Source organism: Harpia harpyja, chromosome 15 (assembly GCF_026419915.1).
Source record: "Harpia harpyja isolate bHarHar1 chromosome 15, bHarHar1 primary haplotype, whole genome shotgun sequence".
Classification (NCBI taxonomy): Eukaryota; Metazoa; Chordata; class Aves; order Accipitriformes; family Accipitridae; genus Harpia; species Harpia harpyja.
In genome coordinates this window covers 13841604-13862329 of record NC_068954.1, presented here as the reverse complement: position 1 = coordinate 13862329, position 20726 = coordinate 13841604, and the positions used below count along the sequence as shown (strand labels likewise).

The following is a 20726-nucleotide window of genomic DNA, read 5'->3' as shown; positions in this document are numbered from 1 at the left end:
ACAACTCATCAAAAAGTAAAGCATCTGCAAAAAAAGGCACAGATTGGAAAAGCCAGAAGTTCAGCCCTGAGAACACTCCTTTATCAATTTTCAGAGTCTGCATTACTATTGAAATGCTCTACCACCTAGCGGCTGACACTCATATAGCTAGCTCTCAGCTGTGATTCAAGTGAACTTCACAAGATTTCCTGCAAAAGGCAACTGAAAGAAAAAAAAAATTAGAAAAATGAAGAAAAAATATTTCTTTCCACCTTTAATCCTCTTTAAGAAGTCAGTAAAACTTAAACATTCCTAGGTATCATGCTATTCACAAACGTACAGCAAGATGACTTATACCATGGATGCTTACAGTCAGTTAAGGTTCTTAAGAGTTTTAGTTATTTTGTGATGTAAAAAGTTGCCTAACACAGCAAAACAGAACTCACTTTCACCGTTTTCCTCAAAAACAGCAATAGGAGAGTCTCAGTCTACCATCGTCATAATTAACAGGAAAATGGGTAATTTTGCATTGTTCTTACAATCAGAAAGTAAAGCATAGCACAGCTAAGTGTAATTACTTCTCCCTTAAGGAGGTGCTGTTTAACTTTAGAATATATAAAGCTTCTGGCTAAGCATCCATGATGCAGTGGGTTCTTGCTGTAGTATACAAAGAAGAAACCATGTCATCATTTATGGAACAGATGGATTCCTATCAGAGCCAAGGAAATCTACCATGAGTAGCCCAGATTGTATTTCAGACTCCTTAAAACTGGTAACATGAATAGCATGTGGAAGCAAATGTGCTTCTTGAGTAATTAGCATACATTTTTTGGTAGCAATAACATAGGAAAAAAAAGCAGACATAAAATTCACCTATCATAGCTTTCTGTAGACACTTAGCAAAGCAACTGGCTTATGAAGATGACAACAATTAGCAAAGCATGGTGTTAGACAACCAGTGAGAGAACACCAACACAAACACAGCAGCAAAGGAGGACTGTACTTCAGCATTATATGGATTGCAGAAGAAACTTCACCATAAATACTACTTGTTAAAGAATACCACTGTTGCTCAGTAGGCACAGCAATCCCAGTGTTAAAATATCAAAGAACGCCTACAGTGCATACCTCTTTTCTGAACAAGCTAGTAATATAAGACTGCATTAAGCCTTTTATGCAACAAACTTTACATCTCAAATGAACCCAAGTCGCTTTACACTTTAACAGTTTCCAATCAACACCAACTGTTTGGTTTTGATAGCGGTTGTTCATTTTGATCAATTTGTCAGACAATTTTCAAGTAAATATTTGGATACGAACTCAGAGGAACTTACCAAGACACCACTTTAACCCAAAATACTAGTAAGAGTACTTTGTTTTGGAAGTCATACTAAGCATGAGCTCGATCTGAGGATGCCTCTGGTACCAGGACTCTTAAAGACTACAGTGGTTGGTTAAAAATAACAATAATGGAAGGCAGACATTGAAAACCAGAATATTTAAGCAATTCCATACTCAAGCAACTGAGGAAATCAAAAGCAATAAGCAGGACAACATAGCAAGTTTAATTTCATTCAACTTTGGGACATCAACAAATACTAGAAACTACTTGAACAGTTTGTTATTCTTTCATGAAGAAAGTGACTTTAACTGAGGAAGGCTTGGAAGGAAGAACATCGATCCTTCAGGAACATAGAAAACAATAACACATGAGGTACAGCCACCAATAAACAGTTCTCAGAACTACACAAAATATTTTAGTATCAAATTTTCTGCCGATACTGGGGAAAAGTGCACTTGGGAAGAGAAAAATTTCACAGATTAAATGTCATATACTTAATAATCCATTTGTTTGCTTCCCCTCTGCATATTTTTTATTCTCCTTCTCCCTGACATTTCCATTCTGCAACTTTCCTCTGCCTACAATTGTTCTATTGGAGAAGCTTGACACACTGTTACTGATCAAAGAACCTAAGAGCTGCCCTCAACTCGTACAAAAGCCATCTTTTAGACACGCTGCATAGTTCTTCTGAGGAACTTCACTTAAAAACAAGGAAGTAACAAGTTTAAGTATCTTGCAGCACACACCTCTACCAAACAAATGAACCTTCAGCAGAGACATACCACACCACATGAAATTCCCTGTAATGACTCAAATAAGTATTTTGCTCTAAAACCATCTACCCTGTTGTACATGATGCAGTTTATGTCCATTTTAGTTAGCGAAGAATAAACATGTCGGGGTACTCACATCTGAGCACACAGTCTACTATCAGTGAACATGAAATCACATCTTAAACCTCTGAAAGATGTTGGCAAGGTCAATCATTACACATAAGTGATGAATTTCCTAACTTGTTTTTAGAACAGAAAGCAAGTTTCACATGTGTCTCTTTGTAGTGGGTTGACCCTGGCTGGATGCCAGGTGCCCACCAAAGCCGCTCTTATCACTCCCCCTTCTCAGCTGGACAGGGGGGAGAAAATATAACAAAAGGCTCGTGGGTCAAGATAAGGACAGTTTAATAAACTGAAAGCCAAGGTCGCGCGCGAAAGCAAAGAAAAACAAATGATGTTATTCTCTACTTCCCATCAGCAGGCGATGTCTGGCCACTTCCTGGGAAGCAGGGCTTCAGAACGCGTAGTGGTTGCTCCGGAAGACAAAAATGCCCCCTTCCGTCTCCCTTTACTTAGCTTTTATATCTGAGCTGACGTCATATGGTATGGAATATCTGTTTGGTTAGTTTAGGTCAGCTGTCCTGGTTACATCCCCTCCCGAGATCTCGCCCTGCCCCAGCCTGCCATTGAGGGGGGGCAAAAATGTTGGAGAGACAGCCTTGATGCTGTGCCAGCACTGCTCAGCAGTAGCCAAAACACTGGTGTGTTATCAACACCCTTCTAGCTACTGATGCAGAGCACAGTGCTATGAGGGCTGCTATGGGGAGTATTAACTCCATCTCAGCCAGACCCAATACAATCTCCACCCCTTATTCCATACCATTTGCGTCATGCAGGTCCCACATAATTTAATACAGATATCTTCTAACCATGCCATTGTATTTAATTCTCATTACTGAAATCCCTTCTTACCAACACTTACAACTGAAACTACATACTTAAACCACTTTTATACCCAACATACAGATTTATACATTCTTATTAATTACTATCCCCTGTCCTTTAAGAGATAGATATTCCATGGGCTTCTTCCACTCCTCCAGATGTTCACACACAGGTTATGACTTGGGCCCCATCCGTCAAGATGAGTGGTCAGGACAGGAGAAGCAGTATGTTCGATCGTTGGGCACCAACACCGGCTGGTATGGGCTCTCTCGAACACAGGGGAAGCTTCCAGCAGCTTCTTACAGAAGCCACCCCTGTAACCCCCCCCGCTACCAAAACCTTGCCACACAAAACCAATACACTCTTTCACAGCCTGACCACGAGGAAAGCTTTAAAAAAAAAATAAAATTAAAAATCAGTAAACAAGAACTTCACAAAACTGCTAAAACACAGCTGTCAATTCCTAATAGCCAAGAGACAGCAGGCATAATCTTCTGGAAAATTAATTTATCTATAGTCTTGTGCATCCATAGGCACCTAAATTCTTCCATAAACTCCAGCTTCCATTGAAATTTTTAATTCAGTGGCATGCTGCAACAGCAGCAATGACTAGAACTCAATTACAATTGACCACACTGTGCCAGAGGTGACTAAGAGACAAATAGTAGCACAAAGACCAAGAGAAGAATTGTCAATAATAGTGACAGCAGTAGCTCCAAAACTGCCTGAACAAGCTCTCAAAAACTCCATCAAGATATATCTTTTCAAAGAAATTCTGGAAAAACTGTCACATACAGTGCAACATATTTATAATTCAGAAGCATTTTTTAGGGTAAATGAAACTCAGTGACAGCTGGAATGAAGATGTCATATCAGTTTAGACACACACAAAACACACAACCTCAAGACAAAAAGCCTTTTCCCAGGACTGCAGAGAAATTCATCATGGCAGCACGTACTTAAAATTTTAAAAAGCTTTTCAGAGAGCAAAATGCAACAGCAGGGACAGAAACTATTAAGATGAATAACACAAATGGCATCAAAAGAAAATGAAACGTACTCCTGAGAGCCTCAGCAAAGATCCGGCCTTGTTTACCAATTATTTTTTCAGGACTAGACAGGAGATGACTCCAAAATAACAAGTTGACAGGTAGTCTTGAAGCAGCAACAGGACAGGTTTTTTTCCTGGGGTTTTTTGTGGTTTTTTAATTTAGTCTCAGTCTGAAGAAGACGATACCATGCCAACAACTTTTTGTCCCAGTCATGTGAAAAACTACTTTGCCTAGCCAAATACTTGGGTTCTTAAATCACACCATACCAGCTGTAGTTTTATGCCACTCTCGATGGATCACAAAGAAACATTAACTCAATATATGACACTTAACAGTAACTCCCTAGAAGGGAAAGTTTTGTGTATCATGCTGTTATAGACATCAAGATCAATGCAACATCCTTTAGTGCTCAAAATCTTAAATAATTTTTATTCTTACGTATGTTTTTCTACACGAAGCACAGCTAGCATGCAGCAGTTTGTGCAGCAGTTTCTGGGCTCCGTTTCTAGACCCTCTTAAGCTTCTAAGTACTTCTGGGATCATCGGAGGGCTCCTGGGAACTCTTTGAGGAACTTCACAATGCCTGCCATTGCCAGGAAGAGCGAGCTAGCTAGCAAGCTCTTAGAAGCTTTTAACAAGGTCTGCCAGCTGTTCCTGATCAAAGGGTGCTTTGAGCTTTTGTTCCAGCTGACTCCTGATTAGTAAGGGTCAGGAACCCTTTCAACAAGTCCTAGAAAAAGACCTATGTGAGTGCCAGGCCTACAGCACAGCCAACAGGTGCAGCATTTTGTGCAGCAGTTTGCAGAAAATGATGGCCTGAAACTATCTCTGTACACGTTCTCAGCAACTGTGGTGATGTGCTGCCAGGCTCAGTCCCCAGCACCCACTGGAGCAGCTACACCAGCACGTCAGAGGCCTTCACAAAGACCACGCTCCTCAGGGAGGATACACATGTGCAGGTCTTGGACTGCAGGGACATGGCTCCAAGCAACCTGCTCTAGTTGCCCCTGCTGTGAAGGGGAATGGATTAGATGATTTCTAGAGGTTCCTCCAGTCTCAAAAAATGTCTGCCCTTGCAGTACCTCAACTGTACTCTATTTCAAAGGTTTCTACAAAGTTGGGCTGAAGATAACTAGTATAATAATGGTCTCAAGAACAGCAAGTTCAACTGAGGCATCCAAGAAAAACTTGAGACTTCTGTGCAATTCCTCACTCATCAATTTTGGTACAACAAGCAAATTCCAGCTGAATCTAAAATCCTTTATCTCGACTATAGTCATCACAAATTTTAGGCTCCAATATCAAACATTTTCTGTAGCAACTGCAGATAACCCTGAAGTAAGACATTCTGCTCCAGATTAAGATACTCAAAATAAGCAGGTGTTGAACCTTCCATTAGAGCCTACATAGAGCTCACACTGAAGCAGACATTTACATTTTGTCAACTAAAGCGCACCATAAATTCCATCATAAATGAAGGCTGGATCACATGAGAATACCAACATTAGGCATCTAAATTAAGGTATATAACACTTTTCAACAGCAGTGAAACTCATTATTAGACTTTTTCCCAAAGCTATTTTTTCAAGTTTTCCTACAGATTCAGATACATTCCCTCTTTGCAATTATCATACATCTAGTTGAAAAAATTAAGCATATTAAGTTCTTAAGTGCTATTTCATTGCACTGTAATAGCTAATGAGCAAATATGTAGTAATATAGAGTGCAGTAAGTCAAGGCTTACAAGCAGTTGTATAACTTGTATAACAAGACCAGTATAACTTCACCATCTGAAACAAAGTGAAATGCAAGAAAGCACAAAGTAACAAAGTTGAACTTATGTGAAGTGATCAAAGTTCACATTATTGAAAATGAAAACTTTGAAATGTTCATATGTTATCTACAATTTTCTTTAATGCACAATTTAAGAAAACTGCCTCCCTTCAACTCCTTCTGGGTTTTTTTTGAATAAAAAGACAATTTCAGCAAAAGACTCTGCTCATGAATTTAAGAGTTCCCTAATGTCAAATTTAGAAGTTTTCTAGCACAGAGTAAATTCAAAACAGAAAAGACTTGTGTACATGAAGGGCAAAACATCAGTTCTTTCTGCTTTGCATCCATTCCATCCAATTGTGCATTCTTTCAAGTGTCAATTTTTCAACTTTACTAAGTCAACTGGCTGCACATAGCAGGAGATAGTATGATCACAGGGGACTCCACCTGACTATTTTTATTTTCATGAAATGAGTCACAATATTTCCTGGAAAAAACAAGCAATTCCTGAATGTGTATGCCACACACATTAAACAAACTTATTACTTCAGCAGCAGATATAACCACATCTTTTTGTGTGAGGAAAGGGCATTTCTCCCCCTAGAAAATATGGAATATAGAAAACAAAATACCAAAAAATAGTCAACCATAAGCTTCCATAAAAAGGTAACTTTAATTACTAATATTCTGAATAAACTGTTCTAAGCACAAAACCAGCATTGCCTCCTGCTCTTTTACTTCACACTAATATCAAGTTTTAAAAAATAGGTTAACCTAAGATCTTATAAAAATAGTAGGAAAAACAAAGCTACTACTTCTCCTGGAGGTGGCAGGAAAGAAGAAAAACAAAACTTCAAATTTTTGCCTTTTTTCCCCCCCCCTCCTCTTTTAAACCTCTACAGCAAGAAGTTGCCATTAGTGCACACAAAGCAATGTCCATACTAGTTGGTTGACAACTATGCCAGCTGATTTTCTATGTATTGTCTTGTTAACAGGTTCATCCATTATAAGAGTTTAACAGTTCTGACATCATTTACTCAGAAACACATCAAATATAAAAAGCAAGTACATCCATCTATTATAATTGTCAGAATAATTATTTGACCATACTTCGAATATTAACCAATATTCTTTGCAATACTCATCGTTATAATAAATCTACTTCTTAATATTAGGAGCAGAAAAGATAACTTTGGAAACAAGTGTCAAGAATCATTAACACTGGTCTGATCAAAGGAAAGAATGAGTAGGTTCTGTTGTCTGGTCAGATAGTGCTACCAAACCTCCATAATCCACACCTATTACCTCAAAACTCTAGATTTAGTATACTGAGTATTAATTATGTGGAATTACTAGGTATGAACTAGGTAAAAAGAAGAAACCATACTCAAAATTAATCTCTCAAAGTAATAAGCTAGAAGAAAACTACTTCTCATTAATAACCATTTTTTTTCCTAATATAGCTAGGACAGCTTGCTTAACATTGAAGAATGAGAATAAGTTTTTAAACAGTGAGTTTCTTCTGGTATTCTACAGCCAAGCCTAATTTCCATTTGAAACAATACAGTGATATAACATATTGCACTGACAAATTCAGTCCTAGTCAATCTAATAGAAGAAAATTGTCTATAAGGAAGTTTAGTTCCTACAACTGAAGAGAAATAGAAAAGTAAGTTGCTGAGTTTATCTTGCTATAAAACAAGTAGATATTAAAAAGGTAGACACATTTTTAACATAAAGTAATTGGCTAACCAGGACTTATTCCAACTACATCTGGTTCAAGAGCAGGCAGTCAATTAGTCCATCATTCAAGCCTAGTATCTGTACCCAACACATTACTAATAGAGAAAACACATCACAAGACAACTCCACATACCAAAGCCTGGCAGTTCCAGTCAGAACACTAGGGAAAATGGGCTGGCCAACGAGTCCAGAAATCAAATCCAGACAGAAAAAAAACCAACCAAACTTATACATCAGCCTTTACCCCCATCAAATTCAGAAACACCTTTTGAAGCTATTCCTGACATTCTAAAAGATGCTGCTTATGCAAGATACTCAAACAGTAAAGGACATAATCTGATTTTCATTGTTCCATCAGTAAAGTGAGATGACCAACTAGAGCTTCTTTCATAGGTAAAAGGATACATGACTTGTTATTACTTAGTCACTAAATACCAATATTAAAACAGATTTTTTTTCCTCTCTCTTTATCCAACATGTTTATTTTGTCACTTTTGTTCATAAGTTCCATATTATTGGCAGGTAGCAACCAGAACACTTACTTGTGACCAGGATGATAAATGACAGTAGTTATTCCATGGGCATAATGGCTGCTAAAGCTGAAACTATGACTTTCTTGAAAGCTTTGATTTGTTCCAACACTAAGTATGAGGAAAAAAAATACATACGTTATTTCGGATTTAGTTTCTTTAAAGAGTAGAAAGAATTCCTTTGAAGTTCACTGTGCCTTCTCAAAGCAAGTCACAATTTATGCTTACCTTACAAGATAACTTCTCAGTTCTCCACGATAATTAATGACAAGCAGTTCAGCTGACCATTGGGCACTTGCTTTGTATTCTAGAAATATCAATCCAGCAATAGCATAACTCAGATCTCCTGGAAAACTTGCTGTCTTTACCCAAAAATGCAAGCAGATATTGAGAGAGAAACAGGATTTAAAAAAAAAAAAAAAAAAAAAAAAAAAAAAAGGAAAGAAAGAAAGAGAAAAAGTGTCTACATTACTGAAAGAACTAGGAAGTTAAATTTACTAAATTGTATAAAAATGTATTAAAAAATAAAGTTTCATAGTTTGTATCCGTAACAAAATACACTTCCTTTCATCTTGATTTTGAAAAAATCTTATTACTATAAAGTCTGCAAAGGCAATATATTAAGGAAATACACTTCAGCCGCCTTCCCAAATATTGCTCTATCAGCAATATTTCTTGATTTATAAGTGACTCTGCATATAAACTGCAGATTTGTAATCTCCTACTACAAATTGTAATTATTTCCACACCTACTAATTAGGTGATTCTATACTTTTCACAATCTGATGTACCTGCAGATCTACCACAATTCTAAAAAAAAGAAAGATGAAGATTCTGAGTAGATACAACAGCACAAAGGATATGCTTTGCAAGTGCTACACATGACTTAAGTTTAACTATAATATACCCATCATATGATAAACACTTTATGGTACATTTGTGCATGGTATTCATACTGCAAGCGTTTACATCAAAGTAAGCCATGATTAAAATAAGTCCAAAGAGCAGAAATTACCCTTTATCCTTACAAGAAGTTCTACTACATTCATATTTAATCTAAGAGAGCACTTACCGGTGAAATGACCAAAAGCTCACTACCCATTAGGTCAAATACTCTCACTGTTCCAGTGCTTTCAGCATAAGCAAGTAACGTACAATCACGACTCCATGCCACTCGCCTCCACTGAGGGTTAGGATCCTTTGGCACTATGAAAAAGGAAGTAACTTATTAAAAAGTGGAATATAAATATAATCCCTTAAACAGAACAAAGAGTCAAAAAGTGCAGGGTACCTACCATGATTACAGGCTTATCTCAGAGAAGAAGAAAAACAAAAAAAACAAAAAAAAACCCCACACACACCACCTCTAACACCTGCTCCCAAACTCACTAATTTTAACTATCATTTCATTTCAGATTCAGGTTTTCTATGTTAATCATCATGAAAAGAAGAGGGGAAGGGAGGGTAATAGAGCTAGTCACAAAGCAAAATTATTGATTCTTCCCAATGCTTTTAAGAAGTTACAACATTATCTTTAAAGTATACCAACACCACCACTTAGCAATGCATGAATAATAAACAATGATGACACTAAGTAATGATGTAGAGGTTGCCATATTGTATACCTTGACATTTTCCAACTATGGATCCAAAGTCATCTTTTGCAGACCTGCAGAAAAAGACTCATAAGGATTTAAATTGGAAAAAAAACGCTATTCAATTTTCCAGAATAAACAGAACGCTATAAAAATACTCTAAGTGCACAATTCAAAGGCCTGCATGTATTTAACTACTTGTTCAAAAAGGCAGATAGTAGCCTTCACCCTTAGGCAGCTACAGTAACTAACAATAGTATTTTAGAAACCCTCCTCCTAATGGATAAAAACTAATATCCCTCATTTAGTAGTAATGCTGTTCAAAATAGGATATCAGCACTCCAGAACTTCAGCATGTAACTTTAGAAAAAAAAACACCTAGTCAGTATTCTCTAGGTTACAATTTTAGAAACAATGCAAGAATATAGTTACATTAATACAGTTGAAACACAAGATTTATTTTATAGTCCATAAGCTGACATTTATGGTGTTCACACCACTTCCGACTGAACAATTTTCATACACTTGCTTCTTTTACATATAAATAGAAGGTCTGACCTTCTAGCAAATGGATTTTTGTGATGCAAGTAAACACACTCAATCAAGAGCCATTCTACAGCTAAATGTGTTCTTGAACTGGCAAAGGAGAACTTGTTGTTAGAGAGCAGAAGAAAAAGGGAAAGTATCAGTCTTTACGGCCATCCACATTACTTGTAAAATAAGGTGAAGTATTATACATGCCAGCTACTCTACAGAGAAGCAGAATACTAGCTCCTTGTCCCATTTATTAGGAGAGCATTTCTAGGGGGAACAGAAAGGCAAAGGTTAGAATGACCATGATTTGGGTTTAGTATTTTGAAGCATCTTGATTGTTTTTCTTTCACATCTTGAAAAAAGAGAGATACAGATAGATACTTATATAATATTTATAACTGGGGGGTTGTTGGGGGGGGGTCGGTTTTTTTGAATGGGGAATGGCCAAGAACTAAGAAATAGATGGCTTCTGCTTTTTAAGTGATAATACGTTTTAAGATTATTCCATAGATTACTTTCACAATATATAACATTCCAAAAAACCCCAGAAAAATCTTTAAAAATATGGTTAGTAAATGACTAGAAACACTTTCTCAGAACTCCACAACTGTGGTCATGAAGCAACAGATAATACTAAGTTACCTGATTTCTACACATTGGTCTTGAACAACTGCCAACAATTTACCATTGCTGAAAGAGAAAAATACAGGTGTGAAAGTTCATTTAAAGTCCAGTCCTTACAGAATGTGAATCAGAGCTCTAGGTGCTTTTCTGCAAGGTTAGATATAAATTTCTTCTTTCATAATCAAAACAAATTGGGAAATATCAATTTTTATACCAAAAAACCCCAATGCTATAATCAGATTCCCTTCATGTCACTGAAATGTATCTGTCACTCTTTTCTAGTAGCACTAAGAGAACAGAAACAATGTCTAAAATCTTGCTGCAGGGCAGATCAGAATCAGATGTTGCTTATGGATAATTTTATAACAGCAGAATCTAAAGTAAGTTACTTTGTCTCCTTAGGAGGAGGTCTCCTGTTTTTGTACCTAATATACACCATTGCAACTGGCATGTTGTGCATCAAAAGCAATCATCACTTCCCTCAAAGAATCACCATCTCTCTCAGCAGTAGAGCTCTTGCTGAACCACTGATCATATTCAACAATAAAACATAATAAACTAAACCATTCCATGCTACGTCCATGTCATTGAATCATTTTTCTGTACATATTTATGCTTATTTTTAAAAGCCAGTGATCTCACTGATGCTGCTAAAATTACTGCAGAACAGTTTGTTCTGGCCTTGGAACTCTCACTTCTCTATACATACAACAGCAGACAAGTCTTGAGGGTATGCATTCACATTCCACAATTTTTAAAATAAGCAGTTTATATTACATATTCTGCCAAGTTATAGGTCTTTAACTGATCAAATTCAGGACTTGAGTTTGAGAACAATTGCACTGCAAGCCACTTTGCCTCAAAAGCTAGAAGGACATGCAGACCTGAGTGAGAGATGCATTAAATGAAGGGAAGAGGTGTGGAAGCCCCTAGGTAGCAGACTGACCTTTCTTTCTGTCGTGGTTTAACCCCAGCCAGCAACTAAACACCACGCAGCCGCTCACTCACTCCCCACCACCCAGTGGGATGGGGGAGAAAATCGGGAAAAGAAGCAAAACCCGTGGGTTGAGATAAGAACGGTTTAATAGAACAGAAAAGAAGAAACTAATAATGATAATGATAACACTAATAAAATGACAACAGTAATAACGAAAGGATTGGAATGTACAAATGATGCGCAGTGCAATTGCTCACCACCCGCCGACTGACACCCAGCCAGTCCCCGAGCGGCGATTCCCTGCCCCCACTTCCCCGTTCCTATACTAGATGGGACGTCCCATGGTATGGAATACCCTGTTGGCCAGTTTGGGTCAGGTGCGCTGGCTGTGTCCTGTGCCAACTTCTTGTGCCCCTCCAGCTTTTCTCGCTGGCTGGGCATGAGAAGCTGAAAAATCCTTGACATTAGTCTAAACACTACTGAGCAACAACTGAAGACATCAGTGTTATCAACATTCTTCGCATACTGAACTCAAAACATAGCACTGTACCAGCTACTAGGAAGACAGTTAACTCTATCCCAGCTGAAACCAGGACAGTATCCACCCCTTATTCTATACCATTGACGTCATGCTCAGTTCCCATACCTTTAATTAGATCCTGATCAATCATCACCACCTTTCCATCCCTTTAAGACATATGAACAATGATAGAGATATATATATATATATATGTATACACACACAGAGATATCATTCCTTTAGTTCATGGGTCATGTTCATAAAATGTTCATTGAGTTCATTTAGTTTCCGACTCTGGGCTCCATCCTGAAACCAGGACACTTACCCAAGGCTACCTGTGAAAGCCTCCAGTATTTCTCTTGACCAAAAAGAATAACATGACTTTAGCACAATATTAACTCAGCATTGTTACCAATGGGGATGGCAAGGGGAGGAGAGGAAGCATTAATACATTTGCTGCTGTCAAAAATGGAAAACATGTAAGCTGGTTACCTTGCAAGTACTAGGTGCCAGTTTATCTGCTTATTAACTAGACGAACCAGTCCAGTAGGCAGAGAAAACTTTGCAGGGCTGAAACAACAAAAACATTAGGCTAAATCAGAACATATACCTAACAAAAGCAGTACCCGAGATACACATGCCAGGCGACTTAGCTTTAAGGCAACCAGCAACCACCTGGGAGTTTTTAGGAACTGAACATGAATCAACACTGCACCCTGCCAACAACGAAGGCTAACAACATCCTTGTTTGTATTAACAGAACAAAATCACATATTAAGGGAACTGATTATTTTTACTCATCACTCTTTATACTCTGGTAGCAGCCAGTTTTGGGCCCCCCCATTACAAGAACACCACCAATAAACTGGAGGGCCACCAAGATGGTCAGGGGACTGGAACACTTGCCCGACAAGGAGATGCTGAGGGAATTGTACTTGTTTAGCCTGGAGAAGGGAAGGTTTCAGAGGACCAAACAGCAGTGCTCTGATACCTAGCAGGTTACCACAAAGATGGGAGCCACTGAGGTGCATGGCAAAAGCACAAGAAGCCACAATCAATCCTTTGGTGGACTTGGCAGTGTTAGGTTAACGTTTGGACTCAATGATCTTAAAGGCCCTTTCCAACCTAAATGATTCTATGATTCTAAAACAGAGAAGGTTCCAAGCTGACATAAGGAAGAGAATTCTTCACCATGAAGACAGTCAGGCACTGGAACAGGCTGCCGAGAGAGTCTTTGGGCTCTCCATCCTTTAAGCTTTTCAAGACCTAGCCAGACAGAGCCCTAAAGAACCTAGACTGAATTCAATGTTCTCCCTGCTTTTAGTAGGGCTTTAAACTAGAGGCCTCCCAAGCTCCCTCCCAAATGCTTTTATTAAATACATAAAAATAACAACTACAATAAATTATAAAAGTTAGAAATCAGACTTTAAATCTGATTATGGAGGGGATAGGAAGAAAAATAAGTTAATTCTGTCTGCAACTGAATCCTTACAACTAGACTTATATGGTGGTATGGAGCCCATAAACACCACCAACCCCCACCCCCCAAAAAGGGGGGAGGGGGCACAAAATGAAGTATAACACCAGCAATAGGGAAAACAGCATTGCCTGCTGAATTCAAGTACAGTATTGTTTCACACGGAGCCACATTAACGCTTGTTTCTGTATATCTCAAAACCAACAGAATACCCCTGAAAAGGGAGAACTGATAACTTCAAACCTGCCAAGTACATCAACAGAGTAGTATAACCACAGAGCTGATATTCTCTGGGAACAGTGTATGTTTATGCAATCACTTAAGTGCCTTTTGAATCAGAAGTTAAATTTATAACTGGCATGAGTGTTGCTCAACTAGTTATCAAGCTTTTTGTGTGATAGTTTGAATTGTCAAGCAAAAAAAAATCCAAATTATTACTCCAAAGGAAGCAAGTCCTGCCGTGCCATCATACCTGTCATTGAGGCTTAAGAAGAAAAAAAACACAAAACCAAACAGCTTTACTTGCAATATCTCAGTTGGGAGTGGGGAGGACAAATATGTGTTTTGAGAAAGATGATGTTCCAACTGCAAGTTTACTTAGGCTTCTGATAAAAGCAAAAAGTCAAACTAGTATACACCAGTTCTTTTCTAGATAGGCTTCAGCTGCAACTCAAGTGGTTACAACTTAAGCTTATGAAAAGAGAATATTCTAAGCATTGCTTGGACAATATTCTAAACAAGTGTTCAATTTTACTCTCATTAAAAATAATGTTCCATCAAATCAAAAAGCTATAAAAATATTACCAAATAAAAAGATTAAGCATTATTTCATCAAACCGACCTGTACCAGATGTACCGAAGCAAAAATAATGCAGGACCTACAATGGAAAGAGGCAAAAATTACATCTCTAGCAATTTCCACTCTCCAGCTTACTGCACACAGAATCTCAGAAATTCTCACAAAAGGTATTAAGGGAAAAACCCTCTATCCTCGGCCACTGAATTCTTATATTAGAGTAAATACAAATGGCAGATCAAAAAAAAAAATCACTACACGTTTCTGGAAATTCTAAGAGAAATTCCTACTGGATGAAAATACAATTCAGTTTACTGTATAAACCAAGTGTTGAATGGCAATGTAATACAATCAGAATGTAAACCTTCCGTATAGAACCATCTAAGTAGCAAACAGCGCGATGCAAAAACTGGTAGAGAAAAAAACCTCAACAACATTTTGCAAAACTCAGAGCTTCTAAACTGCTTAGATGTATGGTTTATTAGTTTGTCCCAATAAGCTAATAGAGACAAGAAAGTTCATAAAAATGACACAAAAATTACATAGCGATATTGATAATCAGAAAACATCTTCCTGAAAACACAGCCTGCACTCTATTTCCATTATACTAGCTGCCCTAAAGTGCAGAAATTGTAAATTTTACAAGCAATCCACACATCATTCTTATGAGTCATGAACATAAGAACAAGTCATATTTACCTGTAATTGCTCTAGTGATGATAAATGATGCACCATGTTTTCTGTTGCCTCTTGGCTGCAAATACAACAGTAATGGTCAAACACTATGTTATACATTTTAACCTAAATACAACATTCATAAATTTAATCAGTGAACGTATGTAAGTTGCCTGCTAGCCCACAAGTTCCTTATGTATTTTCTGTTACTCGCAACTTCATACAGCAAGTAATTTAAGTGCATAAGCTAGAACAGGCTATAAAGCCAAATATTTTAAGTGCCAAGATGTAATAAACAAAACATACTACAGATTGTCTATTGATTCAGCTTTGCCTTGATCTTTGGGTAGTAACAGAAGACATTGACTTCTGATTATGTACTCCTGTAAGGTATTACAAATCATTCTTTCTATGCCAAATGAATGCCAGATTGATCTGTAATGCCCAGAGGAAATCAAAGCAATTGGTGTTCAACATATTACGCTAATATATAACTGCTAAACTACATAAAGACTGCTCATGAAAGTTTCAGAAATACTAAGAAAAACAAAGAACTTTTTAAGAAAAACTCTTTTTGTGTCAATTTGTACTAGGTAACACAGCCACTCAGATCACCACCTCTACTCCATACAGTTTCACATAGCCTTTCCAGCAGCCCTGCTCTACTTAAGGTGGAGGGGAACAACTACACTCACTATATAAATGAAAGCACTCTCCAAACACAGAAAAAGAAAATACAAAACAACATAGGATGTATATTCTTAGCTATAAGAAGAGGTAAAATTATTTGCCAATAAGAAAGTAGGAAAAAGGGATTAAACTGAGAAGACAAGAAAGATAATCAATAAGGAAGGCATCACACAATCTTCAAAATAAGCAGTCATGCTTATACTTTTCTAGTGAAAATATTAGAGCACCACAAACTGAGCACTGGAGTAGGTAATGAATTAATTTCCTCTTCCCTTCAGTATAGAACACATAAAGCAGATCATTACTTGTTAACTGAAATATTTAGATCTCTCACTCCAAGTTATGGAGCAGCAAACACTGAAAGACACACAGATTTATCAAAATTCCGGAGTAAGTCGATGTTTAAGAAAAAATATCTGGGCTCCCAAAATTAAGTTATTGAAGTAAAGATTAGCAGTTTTCTATGCAGATTTTGCAGTCCAGAAATAGTCTTTCAAATAATCAGGCTGTCATCTCGCACCATGTAAGAAGCCAGCACAGCTGTTCTAATAGATAATGTTCCAAATTCAGGTGGATCAACCAAGAAATAACAAGGCATTACAGTAAAATATGTGAGAGCATAAATTATTTCTTACAGCTATAATAGTACCTCAGGGAGAGCTGCAATTTCCTAGGAAGGTTAAAAGCAGAGCTTGTTAAATTTTTTGGATTAAGAAAAGTTCCCAGTAAAAACATTTCCAAAAATTGCTTATACCTCTTCAGAATTTTTTTGAATATTCTTAGTGTCCACTCCTGAGCCTAAACTACAGGTTCGTACTCCGCGCATCTTAAAACCCTTCACAAAGCTGATATACTATTATACTCTGAAGACCTGAATCTTACTTTTTATAATATATTCCTATCACCTCAGCAACATCAATGGCTACCAGATCTACTATACTTCTTTTTTAATTCATTCCCATTTGGGAAAACAACTTCAAGTTCTCCTTCGCTAGAGCATTCCAGAAATAAAACCTAAGTAACTTCCTTGCTGACAGGACACCCACTTCGTTTGGGATTTTGTTGCACACCCAGCAAGCCTGCAGGGGGTGGGAGAAATTGTTGGGGAAATCTCAAAACACTAGATAGCAAAGAAAAAAACCCCACAGAATCAAGTGATACATTCAAGAGATTTCAGAAGATAGACAGTACTTGTCTACGGAGAAAAGTTCAGTCTGCCTGTATTTCCACAAATGATTCCATGAGTCCTCCCCTGCAACCTCCTCCATAACCACTGCCTCATTCACTATTTTCACTGATCAGCTACTCAGTAATTCCTTTCATTCTCATTATATATTTCGGGGTTCCCAAACAGTGCATTATATACCATCACATCAATACACTGAATACAGACTGCTTGATTTCCACACCACGCTCTTCTCCAGCATTGTCAGTTCCTTGAATGTGTCCTTTACAAATATCTGTTATTTCCCTCCCCCCAAAAAATTCTTCTTGGGAAATTCAATACAGGTGAATGCAAATTCTAATAAGAACTAAAATTCAAGCTTATTTGGTGTCCAACTTCATAAATCTATGCCAGTTTTATCAGTGTCTTGAATTTAACATGATTTTACGTGCTCATCACAGGATTCATCTTCCAACAGTCATAATTACACTTCTAAGTGCTCAGCACTCTGCAATTAAACATGAATCATCCCAAATGAGTTAACAAAAAATAAAAGTCAATAGAGACCTGTGAAAAGTTTGTTTTAAGGTCTTGCTTTGTATCCTAGAAGACAGCATAGGAAGACATTTAATTTCATTTCCCAGTGCAGCATTCAACTTCCTTGCCCTTTCTCCTGTCCCTCACCTTACTCATTCCAAACCATTCAATTCTACAAGTAAGGCAGGGAGTGTTTTGTGACTTTTTCTGAAAAGTGTGAATAAGCCAGGTTTAAAAGAGACAAGATGTTCCAAAGGGAAAGTCACAATCACCTAAATAATATCACTGTTAAGGCACCTTAAGGCAAAAACTGAACCATGCTGACAATCATGCCTACGAATGTCAGTGTAAAATCAATTTCCCACTAAAACTGTAAAAAGAATATCAGGAGTGTCCTTGGCTACTGACAGTCTTCAAGAAGGATGTAAATCCAAACTACATAGCGTAATATTTTCAAGCCTTCTTATTTCTGCCATGCAAAACAGGAATTATCTTTAAAATAAAGTAAATCAGCAAGAAAAAACAAGTTTAAAATAGCTTGTATCATTTGCTGAAGTTAACAAGCAGAATTCTATGATGCTTAGAAATTCTGACCACCAGGGCAGATGAGGACCCTCAGATTGAGCTTCCACTGTCACTTTAAATTGGCACACCTGCACACTGCCACTAAACGGAGGTCTCACACTTTGCTCAGCTTTGATTGACATATTATTCACCCCCCTCACTATCTACGTGAGTACTAGGGTGACTACTCAACAAAAGGAAATGAAACAACACAATTGTTTCTCAGACTAATCAGTTCTTTAATCAACATAACATACAACTTCAAGAATACTAATGGCAGCAGAAGTGAAGGGACACCTGTCAGAAACGTGCCCCCTTAACACCGTTGTAGGGTCACAGTCTCATGCCACCACACCTAAGTCCTCCTCATGGTTTGCAGATATGTAAATCACATTCATATGTTACTAGAAACAAACACTATTTACCACCTCTCAAAACAAAGTTAAATAAAAACAGGTGCAACTGTCTACTCACCTGTATGAACAATCTATGAAGTTAGTAACTGGTAACACTGCAATCATGTTTTCCAAACACCTACCCCTGTTGCTGCAACTGAGGATTTACAGATCAAGAGAAACAAAAGAAAAAAAGTCTTTCTGATAAACAAAAACTATTTTTATGACAATGGCTTTAGTAATTATGAGTGGGTACGTTCTTCCACCCATGATGTTTTTGCATCTTCTCTGTTCAGATGTTCTCATTAAGCACAAAACTTTGTTAAAAGAGTTCCATAAACTACTTCTAGTGGGAAATGCGTTAACACCTGCAGTGGACTTGAAAGCCACTACAAGAAAAAAATAAAACCACATTGCTTGCATCCTTTATGTCCAAATCAGACAAGAATAGACATAGAGGCAGCTAGCTCAGCACACTGCAGGCGAAGACTTAAAAGCAAAGATGAAAGAGCTTCTCAGCTTTTCCACTGACCCATGAAGACGAATAGACAGAAGCAAGCAAAAACTTGTAATACAAGAACAGTGCTTTCTGATCCTTCAAGCTTTAGCATTCATTTGTGTGCCTTGTAGACACGAAGTGATACACTTCTGCCTTTTAACCCACCGCTGAAAATACAGATGCAACCATTCTGATATACAAATCTAGGGAGGGAGCTTGTTTTCCTCATGCAAGGTAAGCTCGATAAAGACCTTGTTTTCACCAGGACAGCTTCCAGCGCTCTCGGTACAGCCGTTTCTGGAGACGAGACCCGGACTTCATCACAGCCTCCCTCGTATCAGCTCAACAGTAAAACCTGGCATACACCGTGCACAGGTAATGACCGAGAACGACCTCAAGGCATCCCAGCCGGCACAAACAAGGGTGCCAACGTAGAAATTCGGTGACACGAAACCATGACGCGGCAGGACGACCGCAGGGATGCCTTTTGTGCTAGACCCTGCTGCCCTCCCCGCTCTTGCGCCCATCAGGAACGGAGCGAGCAGGCCGGCGAGCCTCCCTGGAGGCAGCAGCCCGTCCCCACGGCCCTCAGGGCCGGCGGCCTCTCCCCGCCCCGGGCCGCCCGGCCCCCGGGGCGCATCCCAGCCCGCGCCTACGTGGCCGGTCCGCTCCCCCGCACCCCGGCCACGCCGCGGCGACACGCACCTGCACCTCCGTCTCCGGAGGCCACTCGGTGTTAACCAGCAGGTCGTACAGGATATTCTCCTCCCCGTCCTCCTCCTCGCCGGCACCAGCCATCCCCTCCTCTCTCGACGCCGCTTCGCCGCGCTCCCCGCCGGCGGCGGCCATGCCGGCCTGGTCCCCACCCACCGACCCAGCCAGCGCCGCAGCGACGACGACGGCGCCCGGCGGAGGCCAAAGCAGTAGCGCCCGGCAGCTCCGCGAAGCCGGCGGCCTTTAACTCCTTCCGCGCCGCCGCCCGCCCCGCTCCTGGCCTCGCCGCGGGGCGAGAGGCCGTCGCCTTCCCTGCCCGAGAGGCTTTGGAGCCCTGAAAGGGCTTCTGCTCGGGGGAAGCTCGACGCTGAGGGCAGGGGAGCGAGGCCGAGGAGCCCTCGCCGCCTCAGCGGCTCCTCTGAAGGGCGGCAGCTGCAGCTTCAGAGACCTCAACCTTCCCTCTAAGCCGTGAGGGGTGGGACGCGCTTTCGGGGCAAGAAACGGGGAGACGGCTACCGAATATAACATACGATGTACACCTATAGAGAGCGTATACGCATGAGCCTATAGACCCGCAGCTTGTCTGCTGCCCCTGGGCTCCTGGAGGCCTTTTATCCAGCGCCCACCACTCCGCGGTGCCACCACCAGGGCCGCCCCGCTAGCATGGCCTTCCCAACAGGACTGCCCAGGGAAGGGTCTGCAGCTGCAGCCTGGCGTTGGCTCTCCAGAAAGCTGGTACTAAGAAAATTTAGGGCAAGGAACACCTAATGTAGGCAAGGCCAGAGCATATCAACTAAACCCTTACCAAATAGGAAAAAAAAAGGGAAAAAAGCAAAAGGTACCTGTTTCTCGCAAATTATTCTTCCA

At 39.3% G+C, this 20726-nt stretch overlaps 1 protein-coding gene across 2 annotated transcripts in view; it reads right to left on the bottom strand.

The window, feature by feature from the left end:
* NBAS (NBAS subunit of NRZ tethering complex) overlaps window positions 1-20040 on the bottom strand; it is a 191999-nt gene extending 171959 nt beyond the window's left edge. For both annotated transcript variants that reach the window (XM_052810054.1, XM_052810055.1), the window contains exons 1-9: window positions 19851-20040; window positions 15320-15374; window positions 14666-14702; window positions 12840-12917; window positions 10909-10956; window positions 9763-9806; window positions 9210-9343; window positions 8366-8499; window positions 8150-8248 (exon numbers count right to left, since the gene is read on the bottom strand). In XM_052810054.1, the coding sequence (XP_052666014.1) occupies window positions 8150-8248; window positions 8366-8499; window positions 9210-9343; window positions 9763-9806; window positions 10909-10956; window positions 12840-12917; window positions 14666-14702; window positions 15320-15374; window positions 19851-19994 (773 nt within the window). In that variant the 5' untranslated portion in view covers window positions 19995-20040. The remainder of the gene's footprint in view (window positions 1-8149; window positions 8249-8365; window positions 8500-9209; window positions 9344-9762; window positions 9807-10908; window positions 10957-12839; window positions 12918-14665; window positions 14703-15319; window positions 15375-19850) is intronic.
* Window positions 20041-20726: the final 686 nt, after the last annotated feature.